This window comes from Rhopilema esculentum, chromosome 17 (genome assembly GCF_057945365.1).
Source record: "Rhopilema esculentum isolate cy_ngs chromosome 17, ASM5794536v1, whole genome shotgun sequence".
Taxonomy (NCBI): Eukaryota; Metazoa; Cnidaria; class Scyphozoa; order Rhizostomeae; family Rhizostomatidae; genus Rhopilema; species Rhopilema esculentum.
The window spans coordinates 4,585,527-4,600,772 of NC_142831.1; the positions used below are offsets into that span (position 1 = coordinate 4,585,527).

A 15,246-nucleotide genomic window follows, 5' to 3' on the forward strand; every position below is an offset into this window, starting at 1 on the left:
CCTTCCTGGCTTGTTGAGCTTCTTGTCAATCGCCAAACATCAGCCTTTTCTAGACAGCCAGTCAATCCATTTTTTACAACCAAAGATATTGCTCCTCCAAAGTTCGAAGGTTTCAACATATTACTTGCTTATCTATAACCAGTATCAATATCGGTTTCTCGTCAATAACTTTTCAATTTTTGTGTTTTGTACGATAATCGTCTTCCAACTTACAACAATCTGTACGCCGAACAATTGTCATAAATCAACGCAAAATATAACTTGGAAATATGGTTTAAATGTCAAACTAAAATGTCACTTGCAAAAAATAATACACAAAATGTTGAAAATCCAATGGATTGTTTATTAGTAAATTGTGCTTTTTTGATATAAAGAGTTTATGGCTATCTCGCCGCAGATATACTTCCTTATACAACAGATATAAACTTAAACTTCCTTATAACCATTATATCAAAAATAACAACAGAAAGCATGAAACAAACCTTAGCTTTAGCTTTATAATCCAATAAGAGCCTAAAATTAAGATTTAAATACAATTTCGTCTAAAGTAATGCTTTTGATGTTCATAAAACAAAAAATGCATTTTCCGAAGGTAGATAGGGCAAAAATTATTTGCGAGCAAACCCAAACACTGTTTTATTGGCTCACAAATAACAGGTTCGACCAAGATTTTCCATTGTCTTTGTGCATGAATTTGAATTCCAGAGCAAATGTTTGATTACTCGAGGTTGATTACGCACTGAAGGTATTTTTACATTATCTTATAAGCACCTTAGGCACAAGTGTTTAGAAATACCCTCCCAAGTAGACTGCCATGAATAAATTGAATTCCTAAATACAATTTTATTCGATACATTCAACATTCGCTGTTTGGTTTAGTCTTCTGACCTATAACGGGGGAGGGGGGAAGGAGTGATTTTTGCACCGAAGCACAAAAATATGTGTAATATTTCCTAAAGAACGAAAGTAGATGAAACCTCTTAAGATCTTCAGTTATTTCTAAGTCATGTCCTGGCGCTCTATACTCAGAAGAGTGTCAGACGAAAAGCTTTAGTATGTTTTAACATGTTTGCTTTTCTCAAAGCTCATTTTAAGAGAGAAAGGACAGAGGTGTAGAATATGACGACAAGTCGTAGGGTTGAAGGATATCTTGTCAAAAAGTACATCGTAACAAATTGAAAAATACTTTAAGAATATGAAATTTAGCACACTACTTTTAAGTAATGAATTTTCAGTTACATTACATAACAATTAGGATAATCTCAAAGATTCACACTTTTGCTTCATTGTTAAACATTTTTGCGATTTCTTAATTCATTTATAAACAGATTAATTCTTAATTCATTAATTCTTTAACAATAGAAGATTCCTTTCTAAATAGATAGAATTAAATAGAAATTTTATTAAAGTGGCATTCTAAGCCTTGAAATTTTATTTCATACCAACGTCAAGTTTACAAGTTTTCATACTAATAATTTAATGACAAGAAACTACAAAAAAGTATGCTTGGCAGTAAAACTTTCATTAAATTTACTAAATTCAAAAATTTCTTACTCTTAAAATCACAGTTTTTAAGGTATGTTTTATTTATCAAAGATTTTATATATGTTTCTAATTAAGCTTTCGAAAATTTGTTGTCGCTATCATAACTAAGTCTAAGATTTATTTTATCTGAAATTTTTTCATCAGTCAGAATTAACATCAGATTAACGATCTTTGAACTACAATGGATTTAAAATGTCGAGGAAAAAAGTGGCTAGAAAGTAAAGCTAAAAAAATAAATCCTAAGCAAAGATGAAGGCAGATAAGATCAAAGAAAGTACAATTAAACATCTTAAGAACAATAGCTGAGAAACAGTCTAGACCTTGAGCAGATGAATCATCATAGGAATTCAAGTCGAAAAAAAACCTTGAGAAATTTGGTTAATAAACATTTTCAAAGACATAAGAAAGGAAACAAAAATTGCAATGGTGATTTTGAACAACCGAAACATATTACCACTAGAAGACGTCGTTTTAAACTTTAAATTTCAAACTCTTATATGATTTAAATATTGAAAATTACTTTCGTAAGATTGTCTCATATGGAATACTGATATAGGTTAACAGTAACTAATTCTCAAATAAAAGATTTTTTAAAGCGCATTTTTTTAAACGGGTTCAAAAACGGTTATATCAAAAACTGTTACCAGCAACGACAGACCTTTATTGCCAATGGTGCACACACATCTCTAGATTCATGATAGTGCATCGAGAACCCCCTGGCCTCTCCAGCGCCGATACCCAACGCTCCTGTACCCAAGATAGCTTCCTTTAACAGCATAGTAAATCCCGTGGAAAAGTCCACTGTCATCTTCAACAACAGCAACCACACCATACACGACGTCGTCTGGCTTTGGAGAGACTCCTTTCAGTAACGAGGCTTTTACAAGTCTGTTAAACCTATAAATACTGGGAAGATCCTTAACTCTTAGGTCACGTGGTTCGAAGCAAACTTTAGTCATGTTTTTAAGGCCTATTTCAGGCTTTTCAATTAAGGTCTGCAAGTTGAAGAACCCATGAAGAAAATTCATAATCTTATCTTTGAACCGTAAAAGTATCGGCTGTGGTATGCTCTTGCCTCGTTTACTGGCAACGGAATATTTAATGTCAGTGTTGCATTCTTGTGATATGAATGAAGACATGGATGCTTCTGCAACGTCAGTGTATATCATTGGTTTCAAATCTGCAAAGAAAACACACTTAAAAGTAATGAGTTAAATATAGTATGAAGCCAAGTTAAAGGAATCGAGGATCAAGCCAGAAGAAAAGATTTTTACAGCCTAGGTGGGGGATCAAGTGAATGATCCTGCCTTCCTGCGCTGTGTTAATGTTTCGTCTCTCGAATATAGGCGAAACTCCAGAAAGGTTCCTGGTTCTTGTTATAGTAAATATATTTAAAGAGAAAGGTGAACAAATACAGCGAGCTTTCCATTTTATTTACATGCAAAAAGAATCCACGATACGGCGAAATTTATATTGAACTAACATATTCCATGAGGTGAAATTATTATGAGCGTTAAGCGTCCATCCTCGAGTCGTGTCGACTTCTCCCTCTCTTTCTCTCTTTAGCGTTGAATTGGATGTCACCATTCACGTGACATAATCGTTTCCCTTCAGCCTACGAGCATCAGCGCATAACGGAGGAAAGGACACGATAATCTTTTCAAAAACATCCCAAGTTAACGGAATTTTTACAACAAATAGGCCACGTTCTACAAATATTCGAAGTATAAAACCATATACTAATAGATGATACATACTTTTACAATCGACCTCTGGGCATTCTTTAAGCTCGGCATACACTCCAGAGCAGCTTGATGATTCTGTCGACCGTCTCATACATTTACGGCTCCGTGTTTTCGTTCCTCCATTGCATATAGTAGTTAAACTACACGATGTCCATGCCGACCATTGCGACCAAAAACCTGGAACATAAATCCCAGATATTTAGATTTTTCTTGAATATCAAATGCTTGAATGTAAAGATTCTAAGAAGCTATCTGCGGGTTATTAATGAATTCGTGATTAAAATGGTGGATTAAAATGGTGGGAATTACAGGACAGACTTACACTCCGATCATTCTATATTAACAAATCAGTAAAAGTTTACATCAATGAATTCCGTTTTAATCAAGGATCTTCAGCAGCTCTTGTCGCTTGAAAATACATTCTGGCACATCACATCTTGTACTTTAACAATATATTGGCATATAACAAATATACTGTAATAAAACTATAATACAGTCAAAACTAAACGTTGACGTTTTCTTCATACGGAGAAGAAAACAACAAAAAACAGGAATATCCAGGAATATACAGGAATACAACAAACCAAAACTCAGATTTTGGGATAGTTGGAGGGTCATAGTAGCCAACCTTCTGATAGAAGATGGTACCCGATGATGATACTAATCAGGGACTAATTTTCTGGTGCTACATAGGGTCCAGTTGATCTATCAACGTCTAATACTTATCGATGTAATAGTCAATTATAAAAACACGAATAAGTGCAACTCACCTTCAAGGTTATTCTTTGTAAATTTTATGTATTCGTCCTTAGCGGCATTGTTTTCGGTCACGCATAAAGTGGTTAGCAACAGGGTGAGAGCCACAAGCATATTAATTCTGTATGCCAATCTAAAATCTAATGAAAAACATCAAACCGTCATTTAAACGAGGAGATGAGTAACAAGTTTTCTTTATCGTATTAGCTAATATGGTTTTTAATACACACTACATTCACAAGATGAGCATTTTTGGAGAAGACAAGCAGTGCTTGTCAAAGGTTTAACTAAATTGGCGAACATCGTTTTAAAGGAATTGGCACTCAACCTTTTTCAACGCCTATAGTCATAACTGTATTTGATTCATGTTGCAAGAAACAGCTGCCATTTTGGCTTATCAGAATATGATATTTACAAGACAGGGGCAGGCATTTTGCTCAAGCCTCCTTTTGGCTGACAAATTCCACTACTTGCTTGCAGAACTTATAAGCATCCTGTATGCAAGGCTTTCATTTAAGATTACGCTTTTATCGTAAATTTGATGATGACAAATATTAATATTCCTAAAAAATCTTTAGACAAATTTAACAGACAAAATTAAGACGAAATTAACACAAATAACAAAAAAAATATTTGCAAAGACTGTAAATCATTTTAATTCCATTCTCAAAATTACATTTGTTGTTGCAGTACAAAGGTGTTACGAGTTATAACGAGTAAGTGTAGATACAACCTAAACGTGTGGTTTTGCTTTCAAAAGTATAGCTTATTTGTGATGTAGAAAGGAGCAATTTTCAATACTAATTATAACATTCAGTAACATCATAGCAGAGATTTTTTCGTCAAAATGCTTGTCAATTTCGTATTTGGATTTCAGGCGCGTTAGATAGACGATTCTGGTGATAAACTTTTTGTAAAGCAGCAAAGCGAGAGTTGTTTACTCGCAAATATGCTCACTAAAAACTCTATAAATACCTTTTCAAAGAATTTGTTGCTATTTTTCATTCTGTTACAAAATTTCACGACTTGCTTTCACGTTATCAGTATAGAATGACTAAAATCACAAATTCTGCTTTGCTGAAGAGAATTGCGCCAATTTTTAGGCCCTAATCGGTGAAATAAAACATCTTCCCCAGTACAACTGCCTACAAGCCAATTAGTGTGTTCAAAGGTTCAACATACCTTGAATTTTAAACTACATATTGATGAGCAACGATGAGAAGCAGCTTATCGAAACAGATTCTATCGAAACAAATTCTTCGATGCTTTGAACGCCTTAACTTCTTCCATTACTAAGGATATATCAAGTTGTTGCAGACAGGTCAATTTGCCGACGCAGGTAAAACGGGTAAGAAAGAACGCAGAAAAGCTGGTGTTTTTTAAGCACAAGCGGCCATCATTTCTATAAAGACACCAGTACATTTCTTATGCATGTGAACGCTGTTATTTTAGCTTCAACGCCTTTTGAATTTCTCCTGAAATTGATCCTTCTGTACTTGGAAACAAGAGGGGGAGCTAGGCTAGGAAAAAAGATACTTCATCAGGCGTTTTGGGAGGAAAGCAAAAGAAAAATGTCTTTTTAAGAACTACAAGCTTTATAATGTGGAAAACTTTATTGTACACTTGATTGGTAAAGGCAACACTCGAAAATGATTAAAAACAGTATCAGAAAGGAAAATAGCCTAACCCATCCACTGATTACAGGAAACGATAGTTGGAGGCTCATCAAAAGGAAACTTTTTTCAATAACAAAGACATAGATTGTTATTTCACCTACCGATAGACGATGTTACCTACCGAAAGGATTTCGTTGACCAATTGAAAATTTACTGACCACCTCATGATGACTCAGGGGGTGTCACACACCTACATTCCACTAGCTACACCCATGTGTATTGCATCGTTTTAATGGAACAGAATAAACAACATTTACTTTTGCGGCTTGAAAGTCTTAAATTAAAGCTTGCTTTGTGCAAAAGAAAACAATTCTTTAAAAAAGTCATAGATATTTAACGAAACAATCTTCGACAAAGAAAATTAAATTGAAATCAATAACAAGATTTTTTATTGATGTTTTAGAAAAACGAGTATTATAATTGACTGGACTTTGAAAGCGGAGCGAAATGGCAATACGCACTTTGAAATGTACGGATCATGATGGTTTGGAGATGGCTTGGCTTTGTTTTAATAGAACGAATCTGGATACCCATCATTTTAACAACGTGATTATTTGAGCCCAGATATCTTCAAACTGGAAACGTGAAAAATGATAGAAATCAAGCTGAATCTAAACTAAAAGAGAGTGTGCTTCGTTTGATCATAAATGTTCCTCTTGAACTTTGAGGGTATTCTCTTTTTATATATGGTTTGAATGGCGATCACCCACTTAAGCTTAACAATACAAGTAGTCTGCCACAGATGTGGGAATTTCTTCATAAGAAATACCCGGGAAATAACTTCAAAGCTGCTAAAAATAGAAACATTGAAACCTTGTTTTAATTTGTATTTTAAAGTAATAACAAAATTAAAGCCGTCTTTCCAAAAACCGCTTATAAATTAAATTCACAACGAGTACGGGTCTACAGATGCAGCACTGAATAACTAGTAGTGGGATAGGGGGCAAAGGGGCTGAAGTCTCCCAAGAATTCAGTTAGTCCCAATCAACAGCAAATCTTTTTTGGCTTTGGAAGTAGTATCAGAACTACTTCTTCAGCAGCTTGAGTTGTTACTAGCCAAACCCTGGCCATCTTGCATTCCAAATTCTATTTATTTATTTATTCATTGTTTTACTTATTATTTATTTATGTATTTATTTATTTATATACATACAGTCAAGTTGTGAAAAGCAAAGAATATAGGCTTGACACATATCAAAGAGCCATGCTAGCTATGTCAGCCATGCCTTATACCAAACTGTTCAACCAACAGCCTTCAAAATCCTGGTCACACTCATGAATAAGCATTTACTACATTTTAGACTTTTACAGATAATTCAAATAAATTTTGGCCACTAAAAGTAAAATCTTTAATCTGGTTTTAAGGGTAATGTAGCAGAATTAAGAATCAATGATATGTATTCAGCAGCCTTTTTTGTGAGGTTGCAAAGGAATTCATTTATTGTAATTATTTGTGACATCCTCATAGAAAAATTGTTAAATCAGAAGTTTTAAATATTGAAAAAATAACAGCTGTCTCCTTGCCAATCGAACCTTCTCAAACAAACACCAAATATAATATTTCCTTTGATTTACAAATACCGCTATTAATGATTAATTTTACTGTTTCAATTTACAAAACCATATGTACAAGATTCATTCAATTATAGGCATGTTTTCTAGAATCTACTACCTGTAATGTTCCCTTCTTCTTCGATCATGAAATTTTCCTCTATCTCTTTCACCAGCTTCTGATCTCTCTTTTGACTGATAGGATCTGTTTTGCATCAAAGGGTTTTCTCCTACTGGCAAAGGCCTCCTAAAGGGCCTATCTCTTCCACCAAACCTTAATTGTCCTGACTCCTTCCTTCCACCAAATCCCCCACCAAATCGCCTTGGAATCCAGCCTTTCAACACTCTTTCTTGTTCAAACTCAACAAGAATCTCAGCACCATCAATAAATGCTTTGTTCATTTCCCTCCAAGCAATTCTGGCATCCCTTTCTCTTTTGAACTCCACAAAAGCATATCTTCTGCTATTGCCAGTTATAATATCCCTAACTAAACGACAATTTTCAACTTCTCCAAATTTTGAAAAATTCTCCTTAATGGTGCTCTCTTTGGTATTGCCATCTAGGCGCCCCACAAAAAGTACTTTGACTGGATCACCAGCAACCTTAAACAAAGCAAGCAATGTAATTAGTTTTTGTAACAGATGGCTGAAATTTAGTGGACAAGGCACAAAATTTACTATTTGAGCATTGTATTCTTGTGTAATTTTGTGTCAAACCTGACAAACTCTTTCAAAAAATGATGATTTGGTTCCTGTAGAACCAGACATGGCTCACAATGTTTTCTTATACAAAGCCAAATATTTTCAATGTTATGCAAGTATCAACTTGGTGGAGGCCATGGAAAAGCTTGACTTCTTCTTGTTTGGAGATAAATCTTTGTAAAAATGGCTTTCTTTTACACTGGCAACTTTTCATTATAGATTTTTAAGACACTCATTGTAGAAATTTGATAATTCGTCTGAAAGGATTGTCAAGTTCTGTCTTTTATTGTTCCTAAGTGTAAACACCATGATACCATGATTTGAAACAGAAAAATTGTTTCTTCTCTAAAATCAATTTTTTTACATGCCCACTTCTTAACAGTTTCTTTGCTACTGAAACACTCTTGAGAAAACATTTTTAATTTCACACATATCTTGCTCAACAATTTCTCTAAAATTAAAGTCCTCTTTCCCATAATATTTTATAGGGACTTCCCTCACAATTAATTGAGGCAGGTCTTTTTGAAAAATGTGTTAAAGTGTTGTCATCTGTGTAATTAACAAGAGAAGTCTTTTTAATGAAAAAAAACAGGACATTGATGTAGAAATTGAAAAGAATAGGGCCAAGAACTGATCCTGATAAAATAGATTGAAATCACAGAACATTCTGGTAAGATGCTCATTGTTGGTAATTCTGAGGTCAGATAAAATTTTATAATGTCGATATGTTATATTTTTGCTTTAAGGCGGGGTCAGGGGCAGACACTTGGTCAAATAATGGGGGGCAAGCCTATTGTTTTAATAAGATGACGTCACATTTCCCATTGTTTTAGAACAAGAGACCATTGTTCTCTAAAGTATTGGGGGGGGGGCGATCACCCCCCTCGCCCCCCAAGTGTCCGCCACTGGGCGGGGTACCTGAGCTTTCAGTAGAGTAACTACAAGCCTGTGATAGTCCCTCAGTCCTGTCTCAAATACACATGTTTTGAACAAACCCTGGCTGGTTTGTTAACAGAACATCTATGGAGGGGGCGTGGTTTCTTATGAAAGATGTCTTTCCCTTAACAATGTTTTGAAAGCCCAGTACATCAGAAAATGACTTTCGCTTGTTATAGCCGGGGTGTTGCTCGTTTTGGGTGTCAATGTTCAGATTACCCAAAACAATAACATTGTCATATTTCTCTAGAGCCAAATTCACAGAGCTAGATAATTCATTGAAGAAGTTATTCAGGTTTCCTGACTCCAGGGGTCGATAGACTGTATTTGTATTTGTTTATTTGCATTTTTTGCTAGCATCCGAAAGTAGTTTCTAGTACACTGAGAAGCTATGCTTATCGAGCAGTGTCCTGGTCCTTCCTCTCGATGTGACCACACCTCGTGATTTCTACGCCTGGGATTACAGAGAACTGGCGACTCTCCTCACTCTGGGTGAAAATTTGGTCATGCCAGGGACTCGAGCAACGGACCCTTGGGTCTGTAGTCAGCGCCTCTAACAACTGAGCCATCCTCGCACTCAGTATCTGTATCACCTCGCACTCAGTAGACTGCAAAAATTATCCACCTTTTCTTGTAAATAGTATCTGTATCATCTGTATCATTTAATTGCTTCTCCGGCTACTTGGAACATTTCTACTTTAAAATTTTGACTAAGACAAGATAATGTACCAAAGTTTCCTTTTATGTTTTGAAAATACACGAGCCCTATATATAGTATATTATATATTATAGCTTGTGCTTCTTAATATATACCTTTTTGTTGGGCCGGTATGAAGCACCAAGCGCCCTCCGTATGCCTTTGTCGTGTGGAAAGACGTCAGTTCCATCAATACTGCCAGCTTGAAGAGGGTGGTACCTTACAGTCGTTGGCGACCAGTGTTCGAATGTCGGAATTTCATACGGTAGAGACGCCATCTTTATTCAGAGCATTTAACAGCACTGCCCAAGGAGATTCAGTTCAATTAAGGTGGTTAGTTGAATGAAGCAAATGAAGACAGCCTTCAAACCCCGGTCATCTCAGTGTAAGCACCCGTGTCTGCGGGTCTAGAAAGCTGACCCTTGTCTCTGATGTTTGATTTCAATTTGATTCCCCTTTTCTTTGAAACCAAAAACAAAGAAAAAATTAGAAATTATATCAGTGCCGTCGGAACGAGATTCATATTTGGGGGGGGACTGTCCATTATTTTGCACCCATTCAGTACACTCTTATAAAGGAAATATTATAACAATTGACAATTATTGGCGGGGGCTTCAGCCCCCCAGCCCCTAAAAAGTTAGGAAGGATGGCTGAGCCCCATCAAAAATCCCTCTAAAATTTGACAAGGGGGGCTGTGCCCCCAGTTTCCCTCCATGGCACCACTAGTAGTAATGCTCAAACGACTGCGCCACTGACCCGTGTTAAAAATTGAATTTTGTTTATCTTTAAACGATGATGCGTCATTCTAGGCTTTCTTCCATAAAAAACTGAAAAGGCTCAAAATTAAATATGAACGTCTTGAAAGTAATTCTGTTTTGTTTATGGTAGATACATTCTGCAACAATTTTAAACTCAGGCTAGTAAAAGGGGGCCGTCAAAATAAAGTGGTACTGTAAAGATTTTGAAAATTAATGGGCAATGAAATATATCGGGGAGAGAGGGGCTCAGAAGTTGACACACTTTTAACTGTCATGTAGTTAATTTTTTATGATTTTGTTTGAATTTGTAACACCGCATTTATACCTTTTTGTATAAAAAGAAGCCCAGGCTGAAGGCTCGTGAGAGTATTGAAAAAACATTTTAACATGCAACAAAGCGCCAAATAAAGCACATTTCTGCCTTCAATTTTAGAGCAAAGGCAATTTCAGGAGTAAAAGCAGGGAACGACCAATTTCTTCACGCAAATTGGGGTCCCGTTGTGGCATATGCCCTTGGGTCCGTCCCGCCTAGCGTCGGCCCTGATGCTACTTCAATTCAGTTCAATTCAATTATAATAAATTCAAGCTATTAATCACAGGCTACATGATTAAACATATTTATGATTGATAAAGCTTAGGGCAAATAAAAAGAAACTCAGATGAGCTATCGAGTTTTTTGCCCTATTACATTGCATGCATAAAATTACATTGAACTAGAAAAAAATTTAAACAGACTATACTTGTAGACTACGTATATAAACATTATTTCTATAAGAACACAATTCTAGATTGCCAAGATATACATAAGCAGGGGCACCAGACATTCATGGTGAAAATTACCGACGAAGACATGGATGGAGAAAAATTTAGGCGTTATTTCAGCTACCGATACGCAATTGTACCGAAAATTATTATAGACCATCGGAAGATTTACCGGCCAACTCATGAAGAATTGTCCCTACATCTAAGCTATGCCCCTACATTAACTATTCTTTAAACATTGCTTTTAGGTAAACGAAATTTCTTGTAACTTACCTCATTAAAATTAATTTTAGACATTTTAAAGATATTTAACAAGCAAACTAGTTTTCAACTTTATTGCAAAGTTTCTATAAGCAAGATGAAACGGCAAAGCTTGAAATCGGAAAGTTTTTAAAAATAAATAATTGAATTCTGATTAAATGAATAGATTTTCAAGAATACAAACTTTAATAACAAACTTTGAAAATACAAACAAAAATAGTAAAGGTAACAAAGAAGTTTATTAGACATAATTTTCGAACGGTAGACCAATTTCAATTGACATCCTCAAGGGTAGATGGCGGCTGTTCGGTCACATATTACGTTTGTCTGACGACACACCGGCTGTGAAGGCAATGAGATTTTACTTTGAGGGATCGGAGAGGGGATTCAGAGGCCCAGGAGTGGCGGCATGGGGGGGCAAGGGGGGGCTTTAGCCCCCCCTAGATTTTTGTTAGCCCCCCCGTCGGCAGCCAATCAATTTTTGCTTTCTCAATACCGTCGGCACTTGATGGATGTCACCCGGTTTACATGTTGTTTGAATGACATAAATAATCGAGAAGAAAACTGCACTGGCTGGTTTATGGTTTTCTCAATGGCTTTTCTTCGGCAATTTTACTATCATAGTGGCATTATATCCTGTCGCTTCCGTGAAAGCTGTGACTTAATTTCATGGTGCTCCTTCGCATGACCCACAATACCATCGTGCACCTTTCGGTTTAAATCCCTGTTGCTGCTCATGCTAATGCCAATTCATGCGAAACGTGCAGAGATGCTTGATTTGAACCATGTTTTGGACCGTTTCAAGGAAATTTACCCTAACAACAGCAAAATCACGCTGTAATAAAAAAGTCTTAAATGAATTTTCTTCTTAAAGGATTCTCTTTTCGTTTCAAGACATTATTATTGCCAATGAAAACATTTCGATCATGAGCACATTTTGCGTAATAAATCTTTCAAAAAGCACTTCTTGTCCTTTTTCATCAACTATTTTTCAATAGCATTGTTCACCGCATAGCTTGCGACAAACAAATGGTTTAGAGAAAACCATCGATTAACTTCTTCCAACATAGATAGGAAGAAATATTCAACAATAGGCAATATGCGCATTAAGTTTATTACAAGGCACAAATTGCCGAGAAAATCTCGTGGACTCCGACATAGGTTGGAAAGTGGGGACGGGGAGGGGGCAAGGGAGAATTTTGCACCCACAACAAACGATTTTGGAAAAATGCTCTATTTCTTGCTCTATATGCTTGCTTGCTCTTGGAAAAATGCTCTATATCGGTGCCCCTTCATTGGAGGTGCTGCTCAGGGGCGTCGCGACTGGGGGGCTGTCACACCCACCCCAATAGTATCTCAATAGGAAATTTCAGGTAAAATCCGCTCGGTGGAAGAAACGCTTTAGGTATTTCAGAGACCTTCCTGTCATAAATCAATAAAGGTTCAAGCAATCTTAGGTAAAATTGTGCCTCGTGTCCATTTCTCCTGAAGTTTCTCAGTAGAAGCTTCAACTGCAATTCACTATGATCTCCAGATTTTTCTTAACATTCATAAGGCATGCTGGAGAGAGGGATCTAAATTTAAAAGTAACTGACAACCTGGTATTTTTCAAGACCACGGCGAAATTGTTGTTTTTATCTGCTGTAAAAAAGTTTTGCAAAAAGACAATAATTTTCAATAGGATTAGGAGGATTGCTTTAGTGAAATTTGCTTAAAAGAGTGCATTTTCCAGGGAACTAGAAGCATCACAATTCGAAAATTTCCTGTCCCTTCGGCGGCAACCATGGTGCCGCCTCAGTTAGTAACTATATATTTTGCCCGTCCCGATATAGAGATTTGACAAGACTATTAGGAAAGTAGGTTATTTTCATACAGAGTTAGATTGACAAAATGTATTGCAGAGGTTTGTAACACTAGCTAAAAAGTTTCAGGCAATAATTTTTTAATCAGGTAAATTTGCATTCCACACCCTCCCCCCCCCCCAACGAGGCTTGCCTCGCGACGGCCCTGCCTGCTATATGGGGCAAATCGATTTTTTTTTCTGTCGGCAATTTGACACATCCAGCGTCGGCAGTTACGGAGAATATAAACTTCGGCACCTTGAAGGTTTGTCTCTAGCGCCACCCCTGTCAGAGGCAGACCTAGAGAAACTCTCGTGACAACCTTAAATAAAGATATCACCAGAGCAAGAGCAATGGAAAGGTCTTTTCCACTACCGAACATAAAGAACAATGGAAATTTTGAAAAGATACGATCCACAGCAAAGGACCGCAAAGAATGGAGAAGATTAGTGTGCAGATTATACCCTGGAGAGCGACCACTTAAACTTCCTACTACTGAATAATTAGACACAAAAATACATAATGATACGACTGTCAACATGCTGATATATTGCCGAAAGACCCGAAGGCCTAACCAAATACAGCAATTAAGATCTTAAAAACTACGATTACTAGTTAACTTTGTTCAATGGTAAGCAAATTTTACGTTAAACAGTGTTTAAAGATAAAACGAAAAACTCAATTCACTAACATACAAATCCAAAATTACGAATAACTCCAATGTCCCAATCCGTGAATCAAATGCAGCCATACCTTTGAAACGAAACTTTTGAAATCTTGCTGTTCCAGGGGTCGGTTCTTTCACAACCCCTCCTTAAACTTTCCACAACAGCATATTTTTGCTCCACTGCCCCATCGACAATTTCACGAACTCGTCAACTGACCTCATGGAGATATTACAATTCAATCGTCAAAAGTTTGTCTCTTTTTAATCTCTTTTACCCAGTTGTTAACGGTAGCTCTTAGTGGGAGATGTATAAACAAAGCAACATCCCCTCCTTTGACAGTATCACAAGAATACTCCACATGCAGGCCAATTGGAAAGTCTTTTGAATATTCACTTGCGTGCTTCATTGATTTGAAGGGAATTTCAATATCTTTCTTGCTACCACGCAGACGTCGTATTCTTATGGCACTGTCTGTCAAAAATGCCATACACTTTAAAAACTTGAATGAATCAGTCCTGGCATTTTTAATTCTACAAAATGTCTTTGGTTCGCAAAAAATTGCTTCGCCTCCTTCAAACTCGCGGTCAACCTCGTTTGTCTTGACCAAAGCGCTCCCACCGCAACCCATTTTTATTTGACTGCAACGTCAGATAGAAAAAAGCAATGAACAAATACTTCTACAAGTTTCCTAAAGAAAATTTCGTCGCAACGCTTCGAAGGTTAAATCACTTCTAACGAGGTTTTTTAATTCTCTCTCATATAGAAGCATCAAGCCACGATCCTACGAACGAAAGTTCTTTAATGACGTCAAGGCCAGGCACGCGATTCCAACAGGGAGCGTGGGAACTGGCACGTGATGCAGCCAGATTTAGCAACGCTTTCTAATTTGTGATTGTTCTGAATGCGGAATAAAAACATGATTGTTTTGTTTAGAATGTCATGTCAACAAGACGTGCACAAGCGCCAGTTAGGGCGGTAGGCGCTGCACGCAGGAAAAATAACGTCGTTTATAACTTATACCCCATTAGCCATATCTTAGCTATTTTTCAACAAATCTAACTGGTATTTCACTATAGGAGGAGATTCAAGCCCTTATCCCACATTTCTGTAGAGCCAGCTAAACCTTTCTTGGCAAAATTAGCAAGACTTGTCAAAGGTGATTGCTAACTGAAAGTCATAGTACAATTGTATAAACAATATAAAACTTAAAAGTATCAAATTCAAATTCAAATTTCATTTCATTAAGCAACATTCTTACAGAGTGTTTATTAAAAATATATTTATGATTGGAGGATAGGATAAAACAACACGTTCCATCTAATATTAGAAACAAAACACATCCCCAAAG

General features: G+C 36.4%; 2 protein-coding genes across 2 annotated transcripts in view; both read right to left on the bottom strand.

Moving 5' to 3' along the window:
• LOC148958158 (uncharacterized) overlaps nucleotides 1–5,990 on the bottom strand; it is an 11,168-nt gene extending 5,178 nt beyond the window's left edge. Inside the window, exons 1-4 of the mRNA XM_089113326.1 lie at nucleotides 5,229–5,990; nucleotides 4,061–4,186; nucleotides 3,303–3,467; nucleotides 483–2,725 (exon numbers count right to left, since the gene is read on the bottom strand). Of these exons, the coding sequence (XP_088969452.1) occupies nucleotides 2,238–2,725; nucleotides 3,303–3,467; nucleotides 4,061–4,160 (753 nt within the window). The 5' untranslated portion in view covers nucleotides 4,161–4,186; nucleotides 5,229–5,990 and the 3' untranslated portion in view covers nucleotides 483–2,237. The remainder of the gene's footprint in view (nucleotides 1–482; nucleotides 2,726–3,302; nucleotides 3,468–4,060; nucleotides 4,187–5,228) is intronic.
• A 199-nt stretch (nucleotides 5,991–6,189) lies between these two features.
• LOC135695922 (U11/U12 small nuclear ribonucleoprotein 35 kDa protein) lies at nucleotides 6,190–15,189 on the bottom strand. Its single transcript, XM_089113327.1, has 3 exons — nucleotides 13,984–15,189; nucleotides 9,725–10,068; nucleotides 6,190–7,876 (listed from the first exon to the last, which is right to left on the bottom strand). Exons 2-3 carry the CDS (start codon nucleotides 9,884–9,886, stop codon nucleotides 7,391–7,393), a joined length of 648 nt encoding a protein of 215 aa, XP_088969453.1. The 5' UTR covers nucleotides 9,887–10,068; nucleotides 13,984–15,189; the 3' UTR covers nucleotides 6,190–7,390.
• Between the last annotated feature and the right edge of the window lie 57 nt (nucleotides 15,190–15,246).

Bases quoted from the DNA above. Each gene is read 5' to 3' on its own strand.
- LOC135695922 (XM_089113327.1), bottom strand. From the start codon at position 9,886: ATGGCGTCTCTACCGTATGAAATTCCGACATTCGAACACTGGTCGCCA. The intron at 7,877-9,724 runs GTATATATTAAG...GCTTTGTTTAAG, and splicing joins CATACCGGCCCAACAAAAAG to GTTGCTGGTGATCCAGTCAA.